The sequence below is a fragment of the Martes martes genome, assembly GCF_963455335.1.
Source record: "Martes martes genome assembly, chromosome: 16".
Classification (NCBI taxonomy): Eukaryota; Metazoa; Chordata; class Mammalia; order Carnivora; family Mustelidae; genus Martes; species Martes martes.
In genome coordinates this window covers 53,732,003-53,750,589 of record NC_137904.1, presented here as the reverse complement: position 1 = coordinate 53,750,589, position 18,587 = coordinate 53,732,003, and the positions used below count along the sequence as shown (strand labels likewise).

Here is an 18,587-nt window from a genome sequence, read left to right as displayed (position 1 = left end):
GCCCCGGAGGCCCAGGACGACCTGCAGCTACCAGAATCGAGAAGAGGGTCATGGAACTGATTTTCTCTTGGAACTTCCAGAAAGAACCAACCCTGCTGACACCTTGACTCAGGACTTTTAGCCTCCTGGCCCCTGAGAGGATAAGTAGGAGCTGCTTGAAGCACAACAGTGGATGGTAATTTGTCGTGGGACTCCGAGGAAACAATATTCTAAAAGGAAAGAGACAAGAAAAAAGACACTTTCTCAAGTCACCCAGAGACCCTGTTTGGCAATAGGAGTTCTTGTCTGAAAGTCATGGTTCCCCACCGGCCGTGAGTAGGCAGGGGCCGAGCCAGCGATGAATCAATCCGCGGCCTCACAGGAAGCCTGCTTTCCTGTCAACAAAGCACAGAGAGAAAAGCTGCGGCCGACACAGACGTCGGGCCAGAGGGCCGGCCGCCGGGCCCTGTCACAAGGCCCAGACGGAGAGGATACTTTCACAAGGGAAAGAAGAAATAGGAGAGCCCAGCACACGGTGCTTGCTTCTGGATCCCGAGGGGCCATGTCTGCTCGGGATGAGACGATGCTGGGGGGGATGGTGGGGGGACAGCTCGGAAGGGGAGGGTCCAGGCCTCAGAAATCTCGGTTTCAATAATGGGCCAGATACTTCCCCACAAACCCACTCGACACTAAAAACGGAAGTTGTTAAGTATTTGGCCACCCGGTTCCCTGTAAGGATCTAGTCAATGCTATGGATTAGATCTCTTCCTGGGGGGAAAAAAAAATTCCAACACACAAAATTGGGGGTGACCTGTCAAGGGATCTTGACCTAAAGCCCACTCACCGATAAACAACGATGCATAAGTTGCCTCCTGGGCACCAGACACTGTGCTCTGTGCTAGGAGTGCAAGCGGGGAAGAAGACACAATTTTCTTCCTGAAGGCCAGAGCTAGAAAGGTGGTGTTTGATGTTCCTTGGCTACCACAGCACATGAGCATGAACGAGAGGCTTAAAAGGACAGAAATGTAAATCTCTCCCGGGTCAGGAGGCTGGAAGTCTGAAATTAAGATGTCAGGAGGGTCGATTTCCTTCTGGAAGCTCAGAAAGAGAATCTGTCCCATGCCTCTCTCCTGGCTTCTCGTGGCTGCCAGCGATCCCTGGCATTCCCAGCTCGGGGACACGTCACCGTATTCCCTGCTTCTGCCTTCCCATCACCTCCTCCAGGTGTCTGTGTCCTCGCCTCTTCTTATGGGGACACTAGTCACTGGATTTATGGCCCACCCTCAATGGAAGTATCATTAAGATCCACAACTAAGGGGCACCTGGGTTCTCAGTCGGTCAAGTGTCTGCCTTCCGCTCAGGTCATGATTTCAGGGTCCTGGGATCGAGCCCCATGTTCGGCTCCCAGCTCAGCGGGGAGTCTGCTTCTCCCTCTCCCCCGTTCGTGCTCTCTCTGTCTCTCTCTCTGAGAGACAGAGATAAAGAGACAGAGATATTTATTTAAGATAAATAAAATCTTGGGGCACCTGGGTGGCTCAGTGGTTAAAGCCTCTGCCTTCGGCTCAGGTCATGATCCCAGGGTCCTGAGATCGAGCCCCGCATCAGGCTCTCTGCTCAGCAGGGAGCCTGCACTAAAATTAAAAAAAAAAAAAAAAGATAAATAAAATCTTAAAAAAAAAAATCCATGGGGTGCCTGGGTGGCTCAGTGGGTTAAAGCCTCTGCCTTCGGCTCAGGTCATGATCCCAGGGTCCTGGGATCGAGCCCTGCATTGGGCTTTCTGCTCAACAGGGAGCCTGCTTCCCTTCCCCTCTCTCTGCCTACTTCTCTGCCTACTTGTGATCTCTGTCAAATAAATAAATAAAATCTTTTTAAAAAATCCATAAGGAAATACATTTGCAAAATCCCTGTTTCCAAATGAGGTCACATTCTGAGTTTCCAGGTGGCCATGAATTGTTGGGGGAGCCCTCTATTAAACCTGAAACAGGTGGTCATATGGTTACGCAATCACCACGGGGAGAAGCAAGGTAGTGGACAGAGAACCTGGCAATATCTGAGAAAGATTTCTCAGAGGATCTCGGGAGGCAGGGGAGCCCCAGGTGGTGAGTAGGACCTAACCCAGCAGAAGCAGTAGAAAGTGCACCAGGAAGATGGAATCAGCTAGCTGAGGCCCAGACACAGGGAGGCCCCAAGTGAACGGAGGAGCCTCGTAGAGAACCAGTGTGGAGGAGGGGCTGGTCTTGTAAGCTGCAGTACAGAGTTGGGATTGGATCCCTAGGGCCACAAAATGCCTTTGAAGGATTGGAAGCAGAGGAGTGTTCCTCAAAAGCTCACTTTGGCTGAGCTGGGGTGGATGGACCAGAGTAGGGGAGACCAGAAGCAGGGCCCCCTGAGGGTCTGTAGCACCACGGAAGCTCTGGGCTCCAGGATATGAGTGGCTGAGATACTGTGGCGATGGCCCCAGCGGGGTCCTAACCAGCTCGCTGGAATGATTCCCACTGAGCCGGACGGCGGAGTTAAATGCAGCGCGGGTGGGATCTGAGCTGGCGAGTCCGATCGCCGTCCGCCTAAGATGTGTACCCCGAAGTCTGAACGCTCTGCTCCGTGTCCTCTTTCTGAGCAGGAAAGGGGCTTATGAACATCCAGACCCACTGGGATACACAAGCCCTTCCCTTTTATGGTCCCTTGGAATTACCTGTGCCCTTCCTCGGACCAGTAAGTCCTGTCTGCTCACAGCTAAGTCCTCTTACCTTCGTGTGCCTCGCTAACTCCCTTGTTCTTCGAAGGTCACCTTCTCCCCTGAACCCCCAGTTGGGTTCTGCAGCCTCCCTCGCAGACTCCAAAAATCCCCGATGCAGGCTTGTGCCCTCAGTACGACTTTCCTTTTAACCTGTCCCCTCCCGCAGACGATAAGTAGCAGAGGTAAGTTGTTTACCTCTGTATTCCCAGTTCCTAACACACACACACACACACGCACACACACACACAAGTACCCCGAGTGTTATCAGATGGGTGAGTGCATGGATTTCTTCAAGATGCTGTACTGGCTTCAAACCAAATTAGTCAATCAATTAACTACGTCAACACGGACCCATCAATTATTCTTCGAGGGCACTAGGCTGACCCTTCCCGCAGAGAGTCAGGCACCCCAAGGGGTGCTGCCTCGCCTTCTTCAAGACTTACCTCATTCCTTCAGCAGCCATCTTATCCAGGTGGACAGTGTCCTTCGTTTCTGCCCAGTTCGCCCCCAGGTCCCCCCACCCCATGTCATCTGCCAAAATGATCACGAAATTCGGCTTCTGGCCTCTTGTGTCCCCGTTATAGGAAAAATCCACAAAGGGATACAGGCCTCCCAAGAAAGTCACCCCCACAAGCAGAACCTTTAGAAAAAGCCAGCCCATGGTGGGGTGAGGGGTGGGTAATAGTTGTCTGGAGTGACCATGGGCCACAGCTGGAGATTTTTCCGAGAGCTTCCTCCTGCTCGCGTTCAGGGCAGGCAGTTGGCAAGAAGATACCGGCGGTGGTGGTCCTGTTGGGGGTGGTGGGCTTACAGAAATGAGCCCCCCACCTGGAATCCTCATTCAAGAGAGTCAGGAAACTTGCAACCCCGAATGTGATTTGTCCCCCTACAGCTCCGAGGGAGGGAGCGGCTGTGTGCGACCGTCCTCGGTGTCAACAACGGCTCTTTGGCCACTTATAAAAGGACCCCTCTGGACTTGGGGATGTCAGCACCGGAGCCGGAGCCGTGTGTCTGTGTTCGGGACTCCAGCTGGTGAGTGCAGGATCGATTCTCCCATCTGCAGAACACCTGGACGTTCTAGAAGCCGCAGTCAACCTCGAGTGAGTTTCTCAGTTCCAGATGGTTGACGGCTTCATGTTTCTGCAAGGTTTCCTGAAAGAACAAAAATTGACAAGAAAACAGAGTTAAAACTGCCAGAGCAGCTGTGTTTTACCCAGTAGCTTAGGAAATAATCTCTTTTCCATGCCAACAGATGTTTTCCTTCTCACTCGAATATGTAGCTGCTTCATCAGTTTCTCCACCTGAGGCATGGTGATGATGACAACGCTTGTGATGGACCTCCGATCATGGGGTTGGGGGTGCCATCAGGGAGAAGGCCTCTGAATTCACTCACTATATGGATGGGGACACTGAGGCCCGGTGCCCTGGACGGGGCAAGGGCCAGCACCCAGCTCTGTGAAATCCCAGCTCTCCCCCACACCCACCCTACCACGCTTCTCTGATTCCCAAGAAATCGTGACCTTCTCAAACCCATTGAAAATTCTAGAAGAAAGAGTGAGATCTGTGTGATCAAGACATGATTCTTTCTAATGGTCATGCTGTCAACTACTATTTCTCTGTAAAATTCTTGACGGAAAATGATTCGAGAAAAAAAGAAACGTAAAGATAATTAATGGTATATGGGGCACCTGGGTGGCTCAGTGGGTTAAGCCTCTGCCTTCAGCTCAGGTCACGATCTCAGGGTCCTGGGATCGAGCCCCCGCATCGGGCTCTCTGCTCAGCAGGGAGCCTGCTTCCGCCTCTCTCTCTGCCTGCCTCTCTGCCTACTTGTGATCTCTCTCTCTGTCAAATAAATAAATAAAAATATTTTTTTAAAAAAGAAAATTAATGGTATAATCTAGGTGGAGAGTGTACAGGTACTTAAGGTAGAACATTCGAGTTTACGGTTTGAAATGTTTCACCATTAAATGTCAGAATTTCCAAAAAAAGTTAATGGAAATTGTCCCTTTATATCTCGATGATGTAATTTTTATTAAAATCTAAAGACGTGCTCAACCAGGGCTTCTCCCATTTGGGTGTACATAGAAGTCACCTACAGGTCTTATCAAATGCAGGTACATAGGAAAGGCTGAGGTATGTTTAACAAGCTCCCGGGTGAGACCTCGATCATTAGCCCTTAAATCCCACTTGGAGCACCAACAGGCTTAGAAAGAAACACATCATGATTCTTGTCCAGGAAGAAATGAACATAAACTGGAGATGCTTAACCTACTGGAGATAATGCAACTTCAGTGACAAGACGAAAGCCATAAATCAGGTCCAATTTTGAAAAACGGGGGCGCTGGATGGGGGCACCTGGGTGGCTCAGTGGGTTAAGCCACTGCCTTCGGCTCAGGTCATGATCTCAGGGTCCTGCGATCAAGCCCAGTGTCGGGTTCCCTGCTCATCGGGGAGTCTGCTTCTCCCTCTGCCTCTGCCCCTCCCCTCTGTTTGTGCTCTCTCTTGCACGTTCTCTCTTTTATATAAATAAATAAAATCTTTTTTAAAGAAAGAAAGAAAGAAAAACAGGAATTGAAGGTTATGTTTCCAGCTTCAGATTGCAAATGGGGACCATAGAATAAAACCATATCATCCCTACTTCACTTGAAAGCCCTAAATTTACAAGGTTCATAAGGAGGCGCAGACTTGAAATTCTAGACCGAGTAAAAAAGCTGTTGGGACACCCAAGCTATTGAGAGGATTAGAGGAGAACCAATACATAAAGATGCTACTGGGGCTAGGATTATGATAGACGTGACGGGCAGTTCTGTATCCCTTCCCTTGAGGAAATCAACCCAACGGCCAGCCCAAGCGGATGGGGGTGGTTGGAGGTATGTAAATTCTGCAAGACCCAGATAAACTCAAAAGGATGGGCAGATACATACTTAATCAAAATAAAAGGGAGTTCAAGTAAACAGTCATGGTCATCTGGAGGCCAATGAATCAATTGTTCAGAAATGCAAATTCTTCTCTTTTCCAAGAGGAGAGTTATTCTTTCAAACTCAATTAGATTCAACCAGTATTTGTTGATCTTGAGGCCCCAAAGACTTCTCCCTTTCTAGAAGAAGAAAGAGTCCTTGCACAAGGAGGGCGCCCAACAAACACTTGTTGACCTGCTGGTTGATTCCCAGCCTCATTCTACTGGCTTCTGACCATTAGCAACAATCATAGGAGGCTTTTCTTCTTAAAGCTACTTAGCTTGGAACTCTAGAGTGGCCTCATTCTTGGTCAGTAATCCATTTTGGAATGACCCAACACGAAGGACTCCAGGGGGAAAAAAAATTCACTTAAGAAAAAAGCTAAAATTAAGGTGGGAACATAAATAAACAGATTGTTTTTCTTAACAGTTCCATGATAAAACATTCCTTTGAGGATTTTCAAAGAGAATCATTAATACTTAAAAATTTCACCAAATGGAAATAAGCTAATTTAGCCAGGACGCCATTGCATTATCCTTCATGCCCATACCTCCAGGGAGATATTTAATCTTTTCCCATTTTTTTTTTTTTAACTACAGTGAAAGGGCAAGCCAGACATTCAAAGAATGGACCCAAAGCCATAGACTTTGATTGAGCTCCAAGACGACATTACAGGAAACAAGATGGCGGTTCTCAAAAAATTAAAATTAGGATGACCATATGATCCAGCAATCGCACTTCTGGGTATCTATCCAGAGAAATGAGATCAGTATCACGAGATATTGGCATCCTGCGTTGACTGCATTATTCACAATCGCCAAGATATGGGAACAACCTCAGCGTCCACGTACGAACGAAGAAAGAAAATGTGCTGCACGTAGAATCTATACACAATGGAATAGTATTCAGCCTTGAAAAAGGAGGATCGTGGAAGAGAAAGTTGTTGCCATTTGCAAAACCTCGATACACCTGGAAGACAGTACGGTGAGTGCAGTAAGCTGGGCACAGGAAGACAAATACGGTATCAGCTCACTTACACGTGAAATCTGAAACAAGTCCAACACGCAGACGCAAAGAGGAGAATGGTAGGTGTTAAATGTCCCACCACAAGAAATGTAAAACACGTGCAACTGCACAAGGTGATGGGTGTGCTCATGAGACTGTGGACATCATTTCCTATTGTTTATGTAATCGAAGCATCACATCATATGCAGTAAACACATACGCGTTTTATTTGTTGATCACACCTCAGTGAAGCTGAGGGAAAGTTTTTAAAAGATGCAGCCTGAGGGGCACCTGGGTGGCTCAGTGGGTTAAAGCCTCTGCCCTCGGCTCAGGTCGTGATCCCAGGGTCCTGGGATCGAGCCCCACATCGGGCTCCCTGCTCAGCAGGAAGCCTGCTTCTCCCTCTCCTGCTCGCCCTGCTTGTGTTCCTTCTCTCTCTGTCAAATAAATAAATAAAATCTTTAAAAAAAAATAAAAATAAAAATAAAAAATAAAAAAAAAATAAAAGATGCAGCCTGAGACTTTTCGCCCAGGGCCTCATCTGAGGTTCTCTTCCCAACTTTCTTCATGCGCCACCCTGCCCCTCTCAGAAGGGAGAGTGGGTAGAGGCAGGGAGCGTTGTCTGTGGTCTAAGGAAGAAAAGGGGAGTCTTTGGGAAATAGAGCATCCCCTTCCCCATCCACTGGGCTGGAAGGAACGTGACCACCTGACACAACAATCCCCCAAGGAAGACCCATGGGCTTCATCCAAGCACAACAAACTGGGGTAGATCCCTGCTGAGCGCAAGTATGAGCCACCCCCCACGCCTCGATGCTCCCCGGGCAGCCCGAGAGTGACACTGAGCTGTCCATCCACTCAGCAATGATCTGTCTTCTTCTCTACGAACCCCGCTGGAAAGCAAGTGTTCCGGATCTGCTAAATTTTGGTCTCTCTTTCGGTTCTGGGTTCGCTTCTGGGGGAAGGTGCTCTTGAGCGGTGGAAGGACCGGCAGGCAGTGGTCGGCCAGAAGGGCCGGGGATGGAATGGCATGAGTCAACCGAAGACGCACTGCGGTGTCTGAATCCCAGGCCTGGGAGTCCATCACCTGACCTGGCTCCCCGAGGACCTCCCTGCGGCCAAGTGGCCTGCTAGAGGGCCTTGAGAACAGCTGAAATAACAAGAAGGTTGGGCAAAACTTCTGGCAGAGGGCTCTGTTGGTTTTCCAGAGACAAAGCTTCTGATGAGCCAAGGCCAAAAAAGACAGAGGCACAGGGGGAGCGTGATCTCCGGCGGCCGAGCTCCGTTCCTTTACCTGCCAAGTCATAGCATGGTCATGCGCCGGCGGGGACCAGGAGTCACAGGGGGACGGCCGGATGGGGAGGAGGTGGAGCCTGGCGTCCCGGCTGCCCACGTGCAGTCTGCACCCATCACGACCCCTCCCCACCCTCCCACCCCCGTGCCTTGTCCAGCAAATGCAGACCAAGTGACAGGCCTCAGTCTAGATGCTGTGCGTACAGCAGGGAAAGAAACACAGAATCCTGCCCTCAAGCTGCTTCCTTTCTCATGGTGTGTGTGTGGGGGGGGGGGGGTTGGGGGGAGCGTGGGGGAAGAAATGAAATGAGCCAAACATCAGTACTGGGGAGAAAAAAAAATCAAGGGGACGCAGCTCATGGGGTGCAAAGTGAAGGAGGTCCAGGGACAGCCTCATGGAGAAGGTGATCCTTCCAGAAGGCTCTGCAGGAGGTAAGAGAGGAAGTCGTGCAGCTATGGGAAGTTGTGCGCCCGAGAGGAAAGCCAGGCAGGGAGGCCAGCGGGGCAAAGGGCTGTCGCTGTGAGGGGCAGCAAACAGCGGAGGGAGGAAGCCCGAGTTCCGACCTACACGTCCCAGAATTTGGCCCCTGCCCTTCCAGGAAAACAGGGTGGAAAGGAAGGTGAGAATCAGGGGTCGGTTGCACCTGTCCAGGTGAACCCAGGTGAGAGACAGTGCCGGGGAGAGGCAAGCCCAGTGCCCAGGGCACAAGATCTAAGGTGGTGGCACTCCTTCTCAGTGCCCACCTGGGCTCACGTGACTCTAACAGTGAGCACCTCCTGGAATTTTGCCTCGCCCGCATCCAGGTGCAAGCGGTGAGGAAAATCCAGGTACCCTGGGAACCAGACGAACAGTTATTCAGGGTTATTTAATGTCTGTGTGTAATCAAGATCCTCGTGGGAAAAAACAAACAGACAAACATCCTCGTGGCCCCTGCCTTTGTCCTGAGATCCTCCCTAACATGCCAGTTTGGGGCAGCCCCAGCCTGGAAAGATTGCTTTCTTTAGAGTATATCTGGGGGGTCTGTCTCAGCTCAACGGAAGAGGTAAAGGTGATTTTTTTCTGTTTCTTTTTCTTTCAGTTTTATTGACATGTAATTGACATACAGCACTGTATATGCTTAAGGTGTACAACATGATGATGATTTGTATATACTGTGAAATGATCACTAAAATAAGTTTAGTTAACAGCCACCGCATTCTGGGGCTCCCTGGTGGCTCAGTCGATGAAGCGTCTGCCTTTGGCTCAGGTCACGATCCCAGGGTCCTGGGATTGAGTCCTGGGTCAGGTTCCCTGCTCAACAGGGAGCCTGTTTCTTCCTCTCCCTACCCCCTTCTCATGTTTTCTCTCGTTCTCTCTCTCAAATAAATAAATAAAATCTTTTTTTTTAATCCATCATTTCCTATAGATACAAGAAAAAAGGGAGAGAGAAATGGTTTCTTCCTCATGGTGAGAACTTTTAGGATCTACTGTCCTAGCAACTTTCAAATAGACCAAAAAGCAGGGTTAACTATAGTCATCATGTAATACCTTATGTCCCCAGCACTTAGTTATCTTACAATGGGAGCAAGTCAGCCCCTATTCTTTCTGTGAACCCAACAGTTCCAGGAAGCTCGTCCACATGTGGGGCATATGACATCCTGCATAGCCTTAGCTCAAACCACCTGTTGGGACTGTCACAGAAGGAAGCTATGTGGCAGGAGCCAATTTGGGAGAGCAGAGGTGGCATCAGGCCATGCCTCTGTGAGTTCAGCAGCCCTGGAGAAATTATATCTGGGTCCTCGAACACATGTCAGAAGAAAAGTGAAAGTAGATGGGCCTCCGAATGACATCCTTCCTCTAAAATTCTGTCCTCCCCTTGAGAAGAAATGTCACAAGAAATGTGATCAGGCACCACGGACTCAAGGTCGATCACCTGAAATCCACTCCCTGCTTGCTAAATTTTGAAGGACTTTTTACAAAGCAGTATTTACTTCTCATTTACAATAAGTACATTCTACAAAAGTTGTCAAAATACAAAAGTTGAGGAAAAAAAAAAAGTTGAGAAACTCGTGCGTCCGGACCCAGCATCTTGACTCAACAGCTATCAGCACGAGGCCAGCCCATTTTCATCTGTCCCCCCTTCTACTTGTCTGCTTCTCGTCCTCCACATACCCTGGATTTCTGAAATGAACCTCAGGTATCATGTAATTTCATCCAACATTGTTTCTATATGTTTCTCTAAAAGATAAGAATTCTTTCAGAATATAACTACAACCCTATTCATAGCCACTTTTCAAAATTAACAACAATGTGTTAGTATTCTCAACACTCCAACCAGGGTTTAAAATCAGTGTTTATGGGGCGCCTGGGTGGCTCAGTGGGTTAAAGCCTCTGCCTTCGGCTCAGGTCATGATCCCAGGGTCCTGGGATCGAGCCCCGCATCGGGCTCCCTGTTCAGCAAGGAGCCTGTTTCCCCCTCTCTCTCTGCCTGCCTCTCTGCCTACTTGCGATCTCTGCCTGTCAAATAAATAAATAAATAAATAAATCTAAATAAATAAATAAATAAATAAATAAATAAATAAAATCAGTGTTTATACTCTGCTGTCTCGCCAATATTTTATTTTTTTAAATGTAAACGTTTTTTACAATTTTTTTTTACTCTAATCTAGACCCACACAAAGCCCACCACAAATTACATTTGGTTCATGTGTCTCTTCTCTTTTCATTTGTAAGTTCCTCCTCTCTCTTCCCTGCAGTCTATTTGTAAATAAATTCAGCTGTTTGTCCTGTGAAATTTCTCAATTACTGTAGCCCATGGTGTGATTTAAAATGTCCCCGGAGCCCCCATTCCCGTGTTCACTGACTTGTAGATCTAACGGTGAGATCTGACTCAGGTCTGAATTTTTCTGGCAGGCCCACCTCCTCCCTCTTATCCTTCTCCCTGTCATGGTAAGATTGATCCGTGGTTCGTGTGTCAAACTTTCATTATTCCCTGTGTCAGTTTTGCATGAGAATTGGAAACTTTCTACTAAATGCCACGTGCCATCTTTTCTATTTTTGCAGATGTCTCCTTTCCCAGGATTTATTCTACCTCTGTAATGCAATGAATGAGATTCTACGGGGAGAGGAATATTCATGTCCTCCCAAAATTTGTATGTTGAAGCCCTCATTCCCCGTGTGATGGTATTGAGCTGGGACCTTTGGGAGGGGATTGGGGTTGGATGAGGTCATGAGGGTAGGACCCTCGGGATGGGACTGGTTCCCTTTTAAGAAGAGACCAGAGAGGGGTGCCTGGGTGGCTCAGTCATTAAGAATCAGATGACTCTGGCTCAGGTCATGATCCCAGGATCCTGGGATTGAGCCTCGTGTTGGGCTCCCTGCTCAGTGGGGAGCCAGCTTCTCCCTCTCCCTCTGCTGCTCCCCATGCCCGTGCTCACTCTCTCTCTCTGTCGAATAAATAAATAAAATCTTTAAAAAAAGAAGAGACCAGAGAGCTGGGTCTTTCTCTCTGGTAGGTGAAGACATACCAAGAAGGTGGCCTTCAGCAAGTCAGAAGAGAGCCCCCATCAGGCACCAAGTCAGCCGGCACCTTGTTCTAAAACTTCCCAGCCTCCGGAACTGTGACAAATACCGTTCTGCTGTGTGAGCCCCCCAGTCTGTGGTGTTTTGTGATGGCAGCCCAAGCCCACTAACACAGATTCTAGCTGGGCTCTAACCCAGAACCTCCGAGGCTGAGGTCAAGGCATAGGAACTAGGGGGAAAGACCAAAACCTGGTGGAGGGCGGGGGGTGGGGGGGAGCACTCATGTTCAGTGCCGTGAAGTACTTGGCAAATGTGCCTTTTGGGAAATTGATCTGGGGGAGTGTGGTGACCTGTTTCCAGAAGAATGTGTGCCCAGGATTTGGCACAGTCGTTTCCTAGCTATGTGATCTTGGATAAGCACCAAAAATAAAAAAATAAAATTAAAAAAAATCCCCGTGCCTCAGTTTACCCATTTACCTGAAAAACAGAGCCACAGTAAACTTCCCCCCGCCAAACACAATGTGTGGGTGAAATAATGGAGCTTGAGTATCCGCTGTCAGTAAGTACTCAGAAACATTGTATGTCATGCCCCTGTTGTGTTGAGGATAAAAAGAGAGCAAATACGAGAATGCTTTGAAAAAAGTACGATACAGGCGCAGAGGCTTCCTAAAATTAACATGAAGCACAACTATTCTGAGTGTCGATGGTGAGATCCGGGCTCTGTGTAGCTACAGGCTGTGTTGGTCATCCCCGTTTGCCAGTGTGCTCTGCTGGTCGATCCCGGAGCCACAAACGCCGTAGTCACAAACCAGCAAAAGGGAAAGTGAAGAGTCCTCCTGGTTTGTGTTTTCAAAGCTCCCAATTACAATTCCTTGTCACACGGTCCCCATGGTGGTCTGTGCCATTCTGGCTAAACCTGAGCTAGGTCCCTGTGCCCGGGCAGACGCTGGTGATAGTTGACACGGTTTCTGGAGTACACGGCCTACCAGCAAATCTGGTTTTAGACAGTTTTAACAGTATGAGGTCAAGCTGAGATGCGGAGAAGGTGTGAAGGAAATCTCCCCTTGGATGCCAGCTGAAAGTGGGAGTTACATGTTAATATCAGAAACATCGGAAAAATGATTTGCTGGCGACCCTGGGCTAGGTGCTCCAGCCAGAGAGGTCACAAGTCTCAGCTGTAAGGTGCATTAGAATAAGGATGTCTGTGTGGTTTACGCACTGCACAACCCTGGTACCTAGCCCAGAGGGAGCCCAATCAATATTTGCTGAATGAAGGCATCTAACATGAACAACTAGGGCCAAGCCTGCTCCTTCCCGCCCAGAGAAAGCTCAGCTCTGTCTCATCGCTTCCCTAACCTCAGATGGGCTTTGTGAGTTCCCCTTCCTCTGAGGTCCTCCCTTGTAGAAGTGCACTTGGGGAAATGCTGCTTTAGGTAATAATCACACGTGTGTCCTGTCTTCTGAACCAGACAGTCAACACTTGGAGATGAGGGACCACATTCTCTGGGGTGTGGTTTTGTGGTCTGGGAAACAACCGCACTCATCAGGGCTGTGATGAGCAGAGGCTGCCCAGACGGCAGAGTGATGGCTGTGGGAAGGAAGGACGGACACTCTGTGTCCCCAGTCCTACTGTGGACCCCTACCAAGCATCTGGGCTCCCCTAAAGAGGCCAGAGCCCTCCACCAACCATGACCACGACAGGACAGTGGTCCTCCGGGCCTCCCATCCGTATAGCAGCCTGGAGCAGCCTCCTAGCTTCCTCGAACCATCCCTTTAGCCATATGGAAATGAGCGGATACGTGGCTCCTAAGGGGTTAAAATCGAAGCTTAACACTGTGTATTGTTCCAAGGAGCAGCAGGACAGGCTGTGCGTGTTTAGACAAGAAGGGGGGGTAGAGCCAGCATCTCCCTTTAGGCAAGAAACATAGCAGGAAAGCAGGTTTTTATTCCTTGGCCTTGAGCAACATGATGGGTGGGGCAACTTCAACAATTCTCCAAAGAAAGCCTGATATAATCGGGGCAAAACCCAGTGGTCCCACACTCTTTCCAACCTGGCCAATTAGATTTCGTGGCCGCAACTGTGGCTTAAACTTTTAACACGGCATGTTATTTATTCCTAAAAGCAACGTGATGGAAATCACTTTGTTCCGACAATCCTGATTCTTGTGTTGCCGTTAGTACATTCACAACAGGCTTGAGATCGTTTTTTAGAGACTTTCTCGAGGTAGAATTCTCTCTTTTTCTTCTCTCTTTAAGTAGAAAGAGGATCACAAAACTATAGACGTGTAGGGACACCTGGGTGGCTCAGTCGGTTAAGCGGCTGCCTTTGACTCAGGTCGTGATCCCAGGGACCTGCTCAGTGGGGAGTCTGCTTCTCCCTCCCCCTGCTCTTGCTCTCTTTCTCTCTCCCTCTCAAATAAATAAGTGAAATCCTTAAAAAAAAAAAAAAGACTAATATGTCTAAGAACAAATATCAGTGTTAAAATCAAGTAAAACTTACTTCAGAGTGAATGAGACGTACCCAGTGATATCAGGCATGATAGAGGTCAGATCATCAGAGGCCATGGGTGAGGAGGTGACCTTCCTGTCTGCAAACCCAGCACCATCTGCTGTTCACCCCTCTCCCTCCCCTTTGCCAGTTCTTGTAAGGTTTTTCCTGGTTCTAGGCTTCTCTAATCTCCATCCTCAACCCCCCAGCCAAGAATTAGAGAACCTCATTGTGAGCAGACACATCACTAAGCTGCTAAGCCCCTTACACACATTAACCCAGTTAACCTAGCAAGACAGCACTAACTCCCCCCACCCCCCCGCCCACAGGACAACCCTCCCCCTTTCACGGATGAGCAGACTGAGGTAGACAGAAGTTCAGCAATTCGCCCAGATAAGTGACACAGTTAGGTGAGAGCAAGGCTGGCATTCAAGGTCAGGCTCCAGGGTCCACACCCATGTGCACCTTACATGTAGCTCTCAATTATACAGACCCTATCTTGCCTCACACGGCCCATGGTGGTGACTCCCAGGTTTATTTTCTCACCCAGGGAGAACTGATCCAAGAGGGTGGGGGGCATGGCCTTCTTGTCCTCCTTTTAATACAGACCATCCCCAGTGGCCTGCACATGTTTGTGCTGGGGTATCCTCTAAAAGAATGTGGAACAATAAACCCTCCCCATGTCAATCAGCATAGGCCGCCATAACAAAACATTTTAGACTGGGTGACTTAAACAACAGAAATTCATTTTCTCACAGTCTGGTGGCTGGACATCTGGGATGGAGAGCCCAGCACAGTCTGGGTGAGGGCTCTGTCCCTGGCTTGCAGACAGCTGCCTTCTGATTGTGTCCTCCAAGGCTCTCTTTCTCTTCTTTAAAGGGCACTCATCCCATCATGGGGGCCCCACTTCATGACCTCATCTAACCTATCACCTCCCAAAGGCCCATCTCCAAATCCTATCACACTGGAGGTCAGGGCTTCAACATATGAATGGTGGGGGGGGGGGGCAAACATTCAGCAAAAATGCAAACATGCAGTTTTAACAGTTTTAAATTATGTTCAATGCTTCATCACAGCATCAAAAGATATCGTTTCAATTGTATCCATAAATGATCTTTTACAGCAAAATGATTTTACACCAATCTTTCAAATGTATCCAGTGTAAGATAAACATCAGAGTAATATGAAAACCATCATCATTCATTTCAAAATCACATGGGAACATCACTCATTAGGTCCGGAATTGTCTATCATTTCTTTTTTCTCTTTTTCAAAATGGTATTTCCATTCTGTCTCAATATGATGTGCTTATATATTCAAAAGTACTTAATGATCCTATTTCTGTGGACACAGATTTTGTGTATAAATTGAAATTTACACCTTTGTGTGTAAATGGAAATTGTTACTTACACTTCAAGATTAAAGAAAATCCCTCCCCAGTTGAATTATTATCACAATTAGTACTATAAGGGATCATTTGTCAACGAACAACATATACGGTGTATTTGGACAAGCTCTTACTACTACAAAAGCATCTTTACAAGATGGACTGGGGGATGGGACATATTGACTTGAAGAAAGAGGCTTCCCTGGCACCGTATTTCAGGATTAGCCCCAGAGACGGTTTCAGCTGGAACAGAGCCCCCTAGTGAGATCCTGGCTCTGGTTATGAGGGAGAAGCCATGTGTGTGAGACTAACCCAGCACCAGGCCTGCCCCACAGTGGGTCCTCGGACAAATCGGCTTTAGGACAGAGGTCATGTTCCAGAAAACAACTGCCCTAAAATTATCTGTGTCTCGGGCCCCTTGGCAAATCTGCAAATTTCCCCAGGAGCACATGTGCCCATCTGAAGGGTCCTGTCTCCCTTCAAACTGTTAAATGTGGGGATTGAGGAACGCCCCACCACCCACAAGATAAAGCCCACGGAGCTACCCAGAATTCTTACGAGGAAGCCTATGGGCTTCTCTGCTGTCGGGAGACGCAGATATCGAGTTTTAAAGCAAGAATTCGCTTCAATCAAATACACATGGGTCCTGTTTCCAACCCCCCACCCCCCACCCCGGCCCCCGCAACACACACCCTCATCTCCGGGCACAGGCCCTCAGGTGAGATGGTGGGTGGTGGTGTGGAATCAGGAAGAGGAAGAGTAAATGAGTGGGAGAGCAACACCTCCCGAAGGAGTCCCCTCCAGTGCTCCTCCTCTTCGTGGCTGCTCTGAAGACCCAGCCCCGAGCTCCAGACAAGATTCCTTTCAATCTACTTACCCAAGTTTAAGTTCTCACGGGCTGGTAAATGCAGTGAGCTTATTTGCAAGCCAGGGTCATATCTGCCTAGCAACCCAACATGAAGACTAGAAGGGCTATAAACGTAGACAGAGAACAGGCTGGCCAACTTTGCACAAAGGAATCTGTTCTCATGCAAATGACCCAAAGCAAGATGGCTAGAGAGAGCGAGCAGAGGGGAGAGCCTCAGGAGCCAATTTATTTCCCCAGAAGATGTTGACGGACTTTTTAAGGGCATCATCACAGCCTTGCCCACTGTAGATGAAAGACCCCAGGGGTTCTGCTGCCACTGGGGTTACGGCAGACACAACAGAAGAGGCTAAACGGGGAGCTGAACCCTGAACTTAATATCCTGATTTTTCTGGTTCTGTACTCCAGACTCCAAGGGTTCTTTTGTTCGTATTTAGAACTAAACAGAGTTAGTTTTGTTTGGGGGGGGGTTTGATTAGCATGGTAATGCAGTGCTTTCCCTCTCTTTGCTTTCCCGGGAGGAGTGAAAAAAGCAGGGGTTTTCACGCTTGGTCTCACTAGGAAAGGGACCAAGGTGAAGCCAGCCTCTAACCAGGGCGAGCAAAAGTCACTGGCTTGTGGCTGGCAAGACTAGGCCGAGATTGGGTTTCTAGTCCCATCCCCCTTCCCCAAATGCAGGTGGCAAATGTCATCTCTGGATGAGCTTTAGTTACAAAAAGGGCCAGGGTGTGTCTATAAATGTTCTGAAGCCTTGGGTGAAGCCCTGCAGTGCTCTGTGCCTTGACTTTTCTCATCTATAAAATGGGGATAGTGCTGACTGCAGAATGTTACTGATGGGGTGAATGTTAGCTCACATGTATGGCATTTAATAGTATTGGGAACAAAGCAAACATGCAAAAAATTAATAGGTCTATTAATATTAATAAAATAGCAATTTAGTATGACTATCATCATTACAATGATGCCTCCCCAACAGCCAGTGCTTTTCACCCTGGTCAGATACTCAGATGTGACTTTCTCAATCATTCATTCATACCTAGAGCTTTTGGCATGATTTGCCTAATGTTTTAAACCAAGAAGCCCAAGCATCAGGAACTTCCAGGACTTGATCAGAATCACTCAGTTATAAATACTGGGCTACACCCATAGGTTCCCAAGACCCAAAACAGTAGATACTATGACGATTCCATAGTGAGCACAGTGGTAGGTGCTAAATGCACTGTGAGATCCTAAATCTCAAAGATTACACTTACAGTCAGTCCTGTTTTAGCACTGTTTTCATCTCAGGGATTCAAATCTTTTTTTTTTTTTTTTTAATCATCACGTGTGGATTCTTGGAAGAACAACCCGAAAAAAAGGATCCCGGGGGGGGGGGCGGGGGGCGGTGCTTGGAGTCAGTAATCGGAATGGTAAACCATAAATAATAACAGTAAGAGCTAATGGGCACCAAGGGTTCATCACAGGCAATCACTTTGATCCACACTTTACAGGCATCCTAAATTAAAGCCTTCAATTCTGGAAATACGATTATTGGCCCCATTTTACGGATGTGGAAATCGACCCTCCAAAAAGTCACGTTACTTCCACAAGGTTGCAAAGCTGATCAGTTGCCCCCTGGCCCGTAACAGAGCACCTGACGCGAACACACCTGCTCCCCGCCTGACCCACGCCAGAGTTTGCAACAGCACACAATGGCACTTAACGCAGTACACCCTATCGCCAAGTCGTGAGAGAAAGCAGGCGGCGATTGCAAAGGGATTTTTATTAAAACTCAAACAGCCAACTCCTCCCGGCGGCGCCGCCGCGTGCGCGCGCTCCCGAAGTAGGCTCTCATGAGTTTCTGACATCAGAACCACTTCCTCGAACCCCGCCCCCCCCCCCGCCCGGAGGGAGCAATCCGTATCCAAGTCGACGGGGAAATGCAGAGAATAAGGTCTTTGCTTCCGAGCAGGTCTCAAATTGGCCCTGGGTAGGTGAGGTGGAGACCAGGAAGCCAAGTCTGCGCCCCCGCGGGCTCCGAAATGCCAGGGATACGACACACTGCTTTGTCCCCCATGACAAGCTCATAACTGGTTTCCCGGGCTTCATCCGCTGAGTTCACGGTGACCTTGGGGTCGGGGACTTCGGGATGAGGGGCACGTACTCCCTAAACCTCCGGGTGCCTCCCCTCCTGGGGGCTCTCCGCGGATTAGGCAGCCATGCACCTGTGTGCACGTCGCCAAACGCCAGCAAGGGAGGATGCGCGCGCGCCCCGAGCAGGGATGCTGACTCAGCCTCGCCGCTCACATCCCTTTCGCGCAACGCGGATGCTGTTGCTGCTGCTGCACAAGGGGGAAAGCAAGGGACTCGTAGCAGCCGGGCCACTAGCTGTCTGGG

General features: G+C 48.8%; 1 protein-coding gene across 3 annotated transcripts in view; it reads right to left on the bottom strand.

Moving 5' to 3' along the window:
* ARSG (arylsulfatase G) overlaps positions 1–18,587 on the bottom strand; it is a 103,566-nt gene that overhangs the window by 61,553 nt on the left and 23,426 nt on the right. For 2 of the 3 annotated variants that reach the window (XM_080825358.1, XM_080825359.1), the window contains exon 2: positions 3,161–3,869. In XM_080825358.1, coding sequence (XP_080681484.1) covers positions 3,161–3,558 — 398 coding nt within the window. In that variant the 5' untranslated portion in view covers positions 3,559–3,869. Of the gene's footprint in view, positions 1–3,160; positions 3,870–18,587 lie in introns of those variants that run through there. The other variant, XM_080825357.1, reaches the window with a different exon arrangement.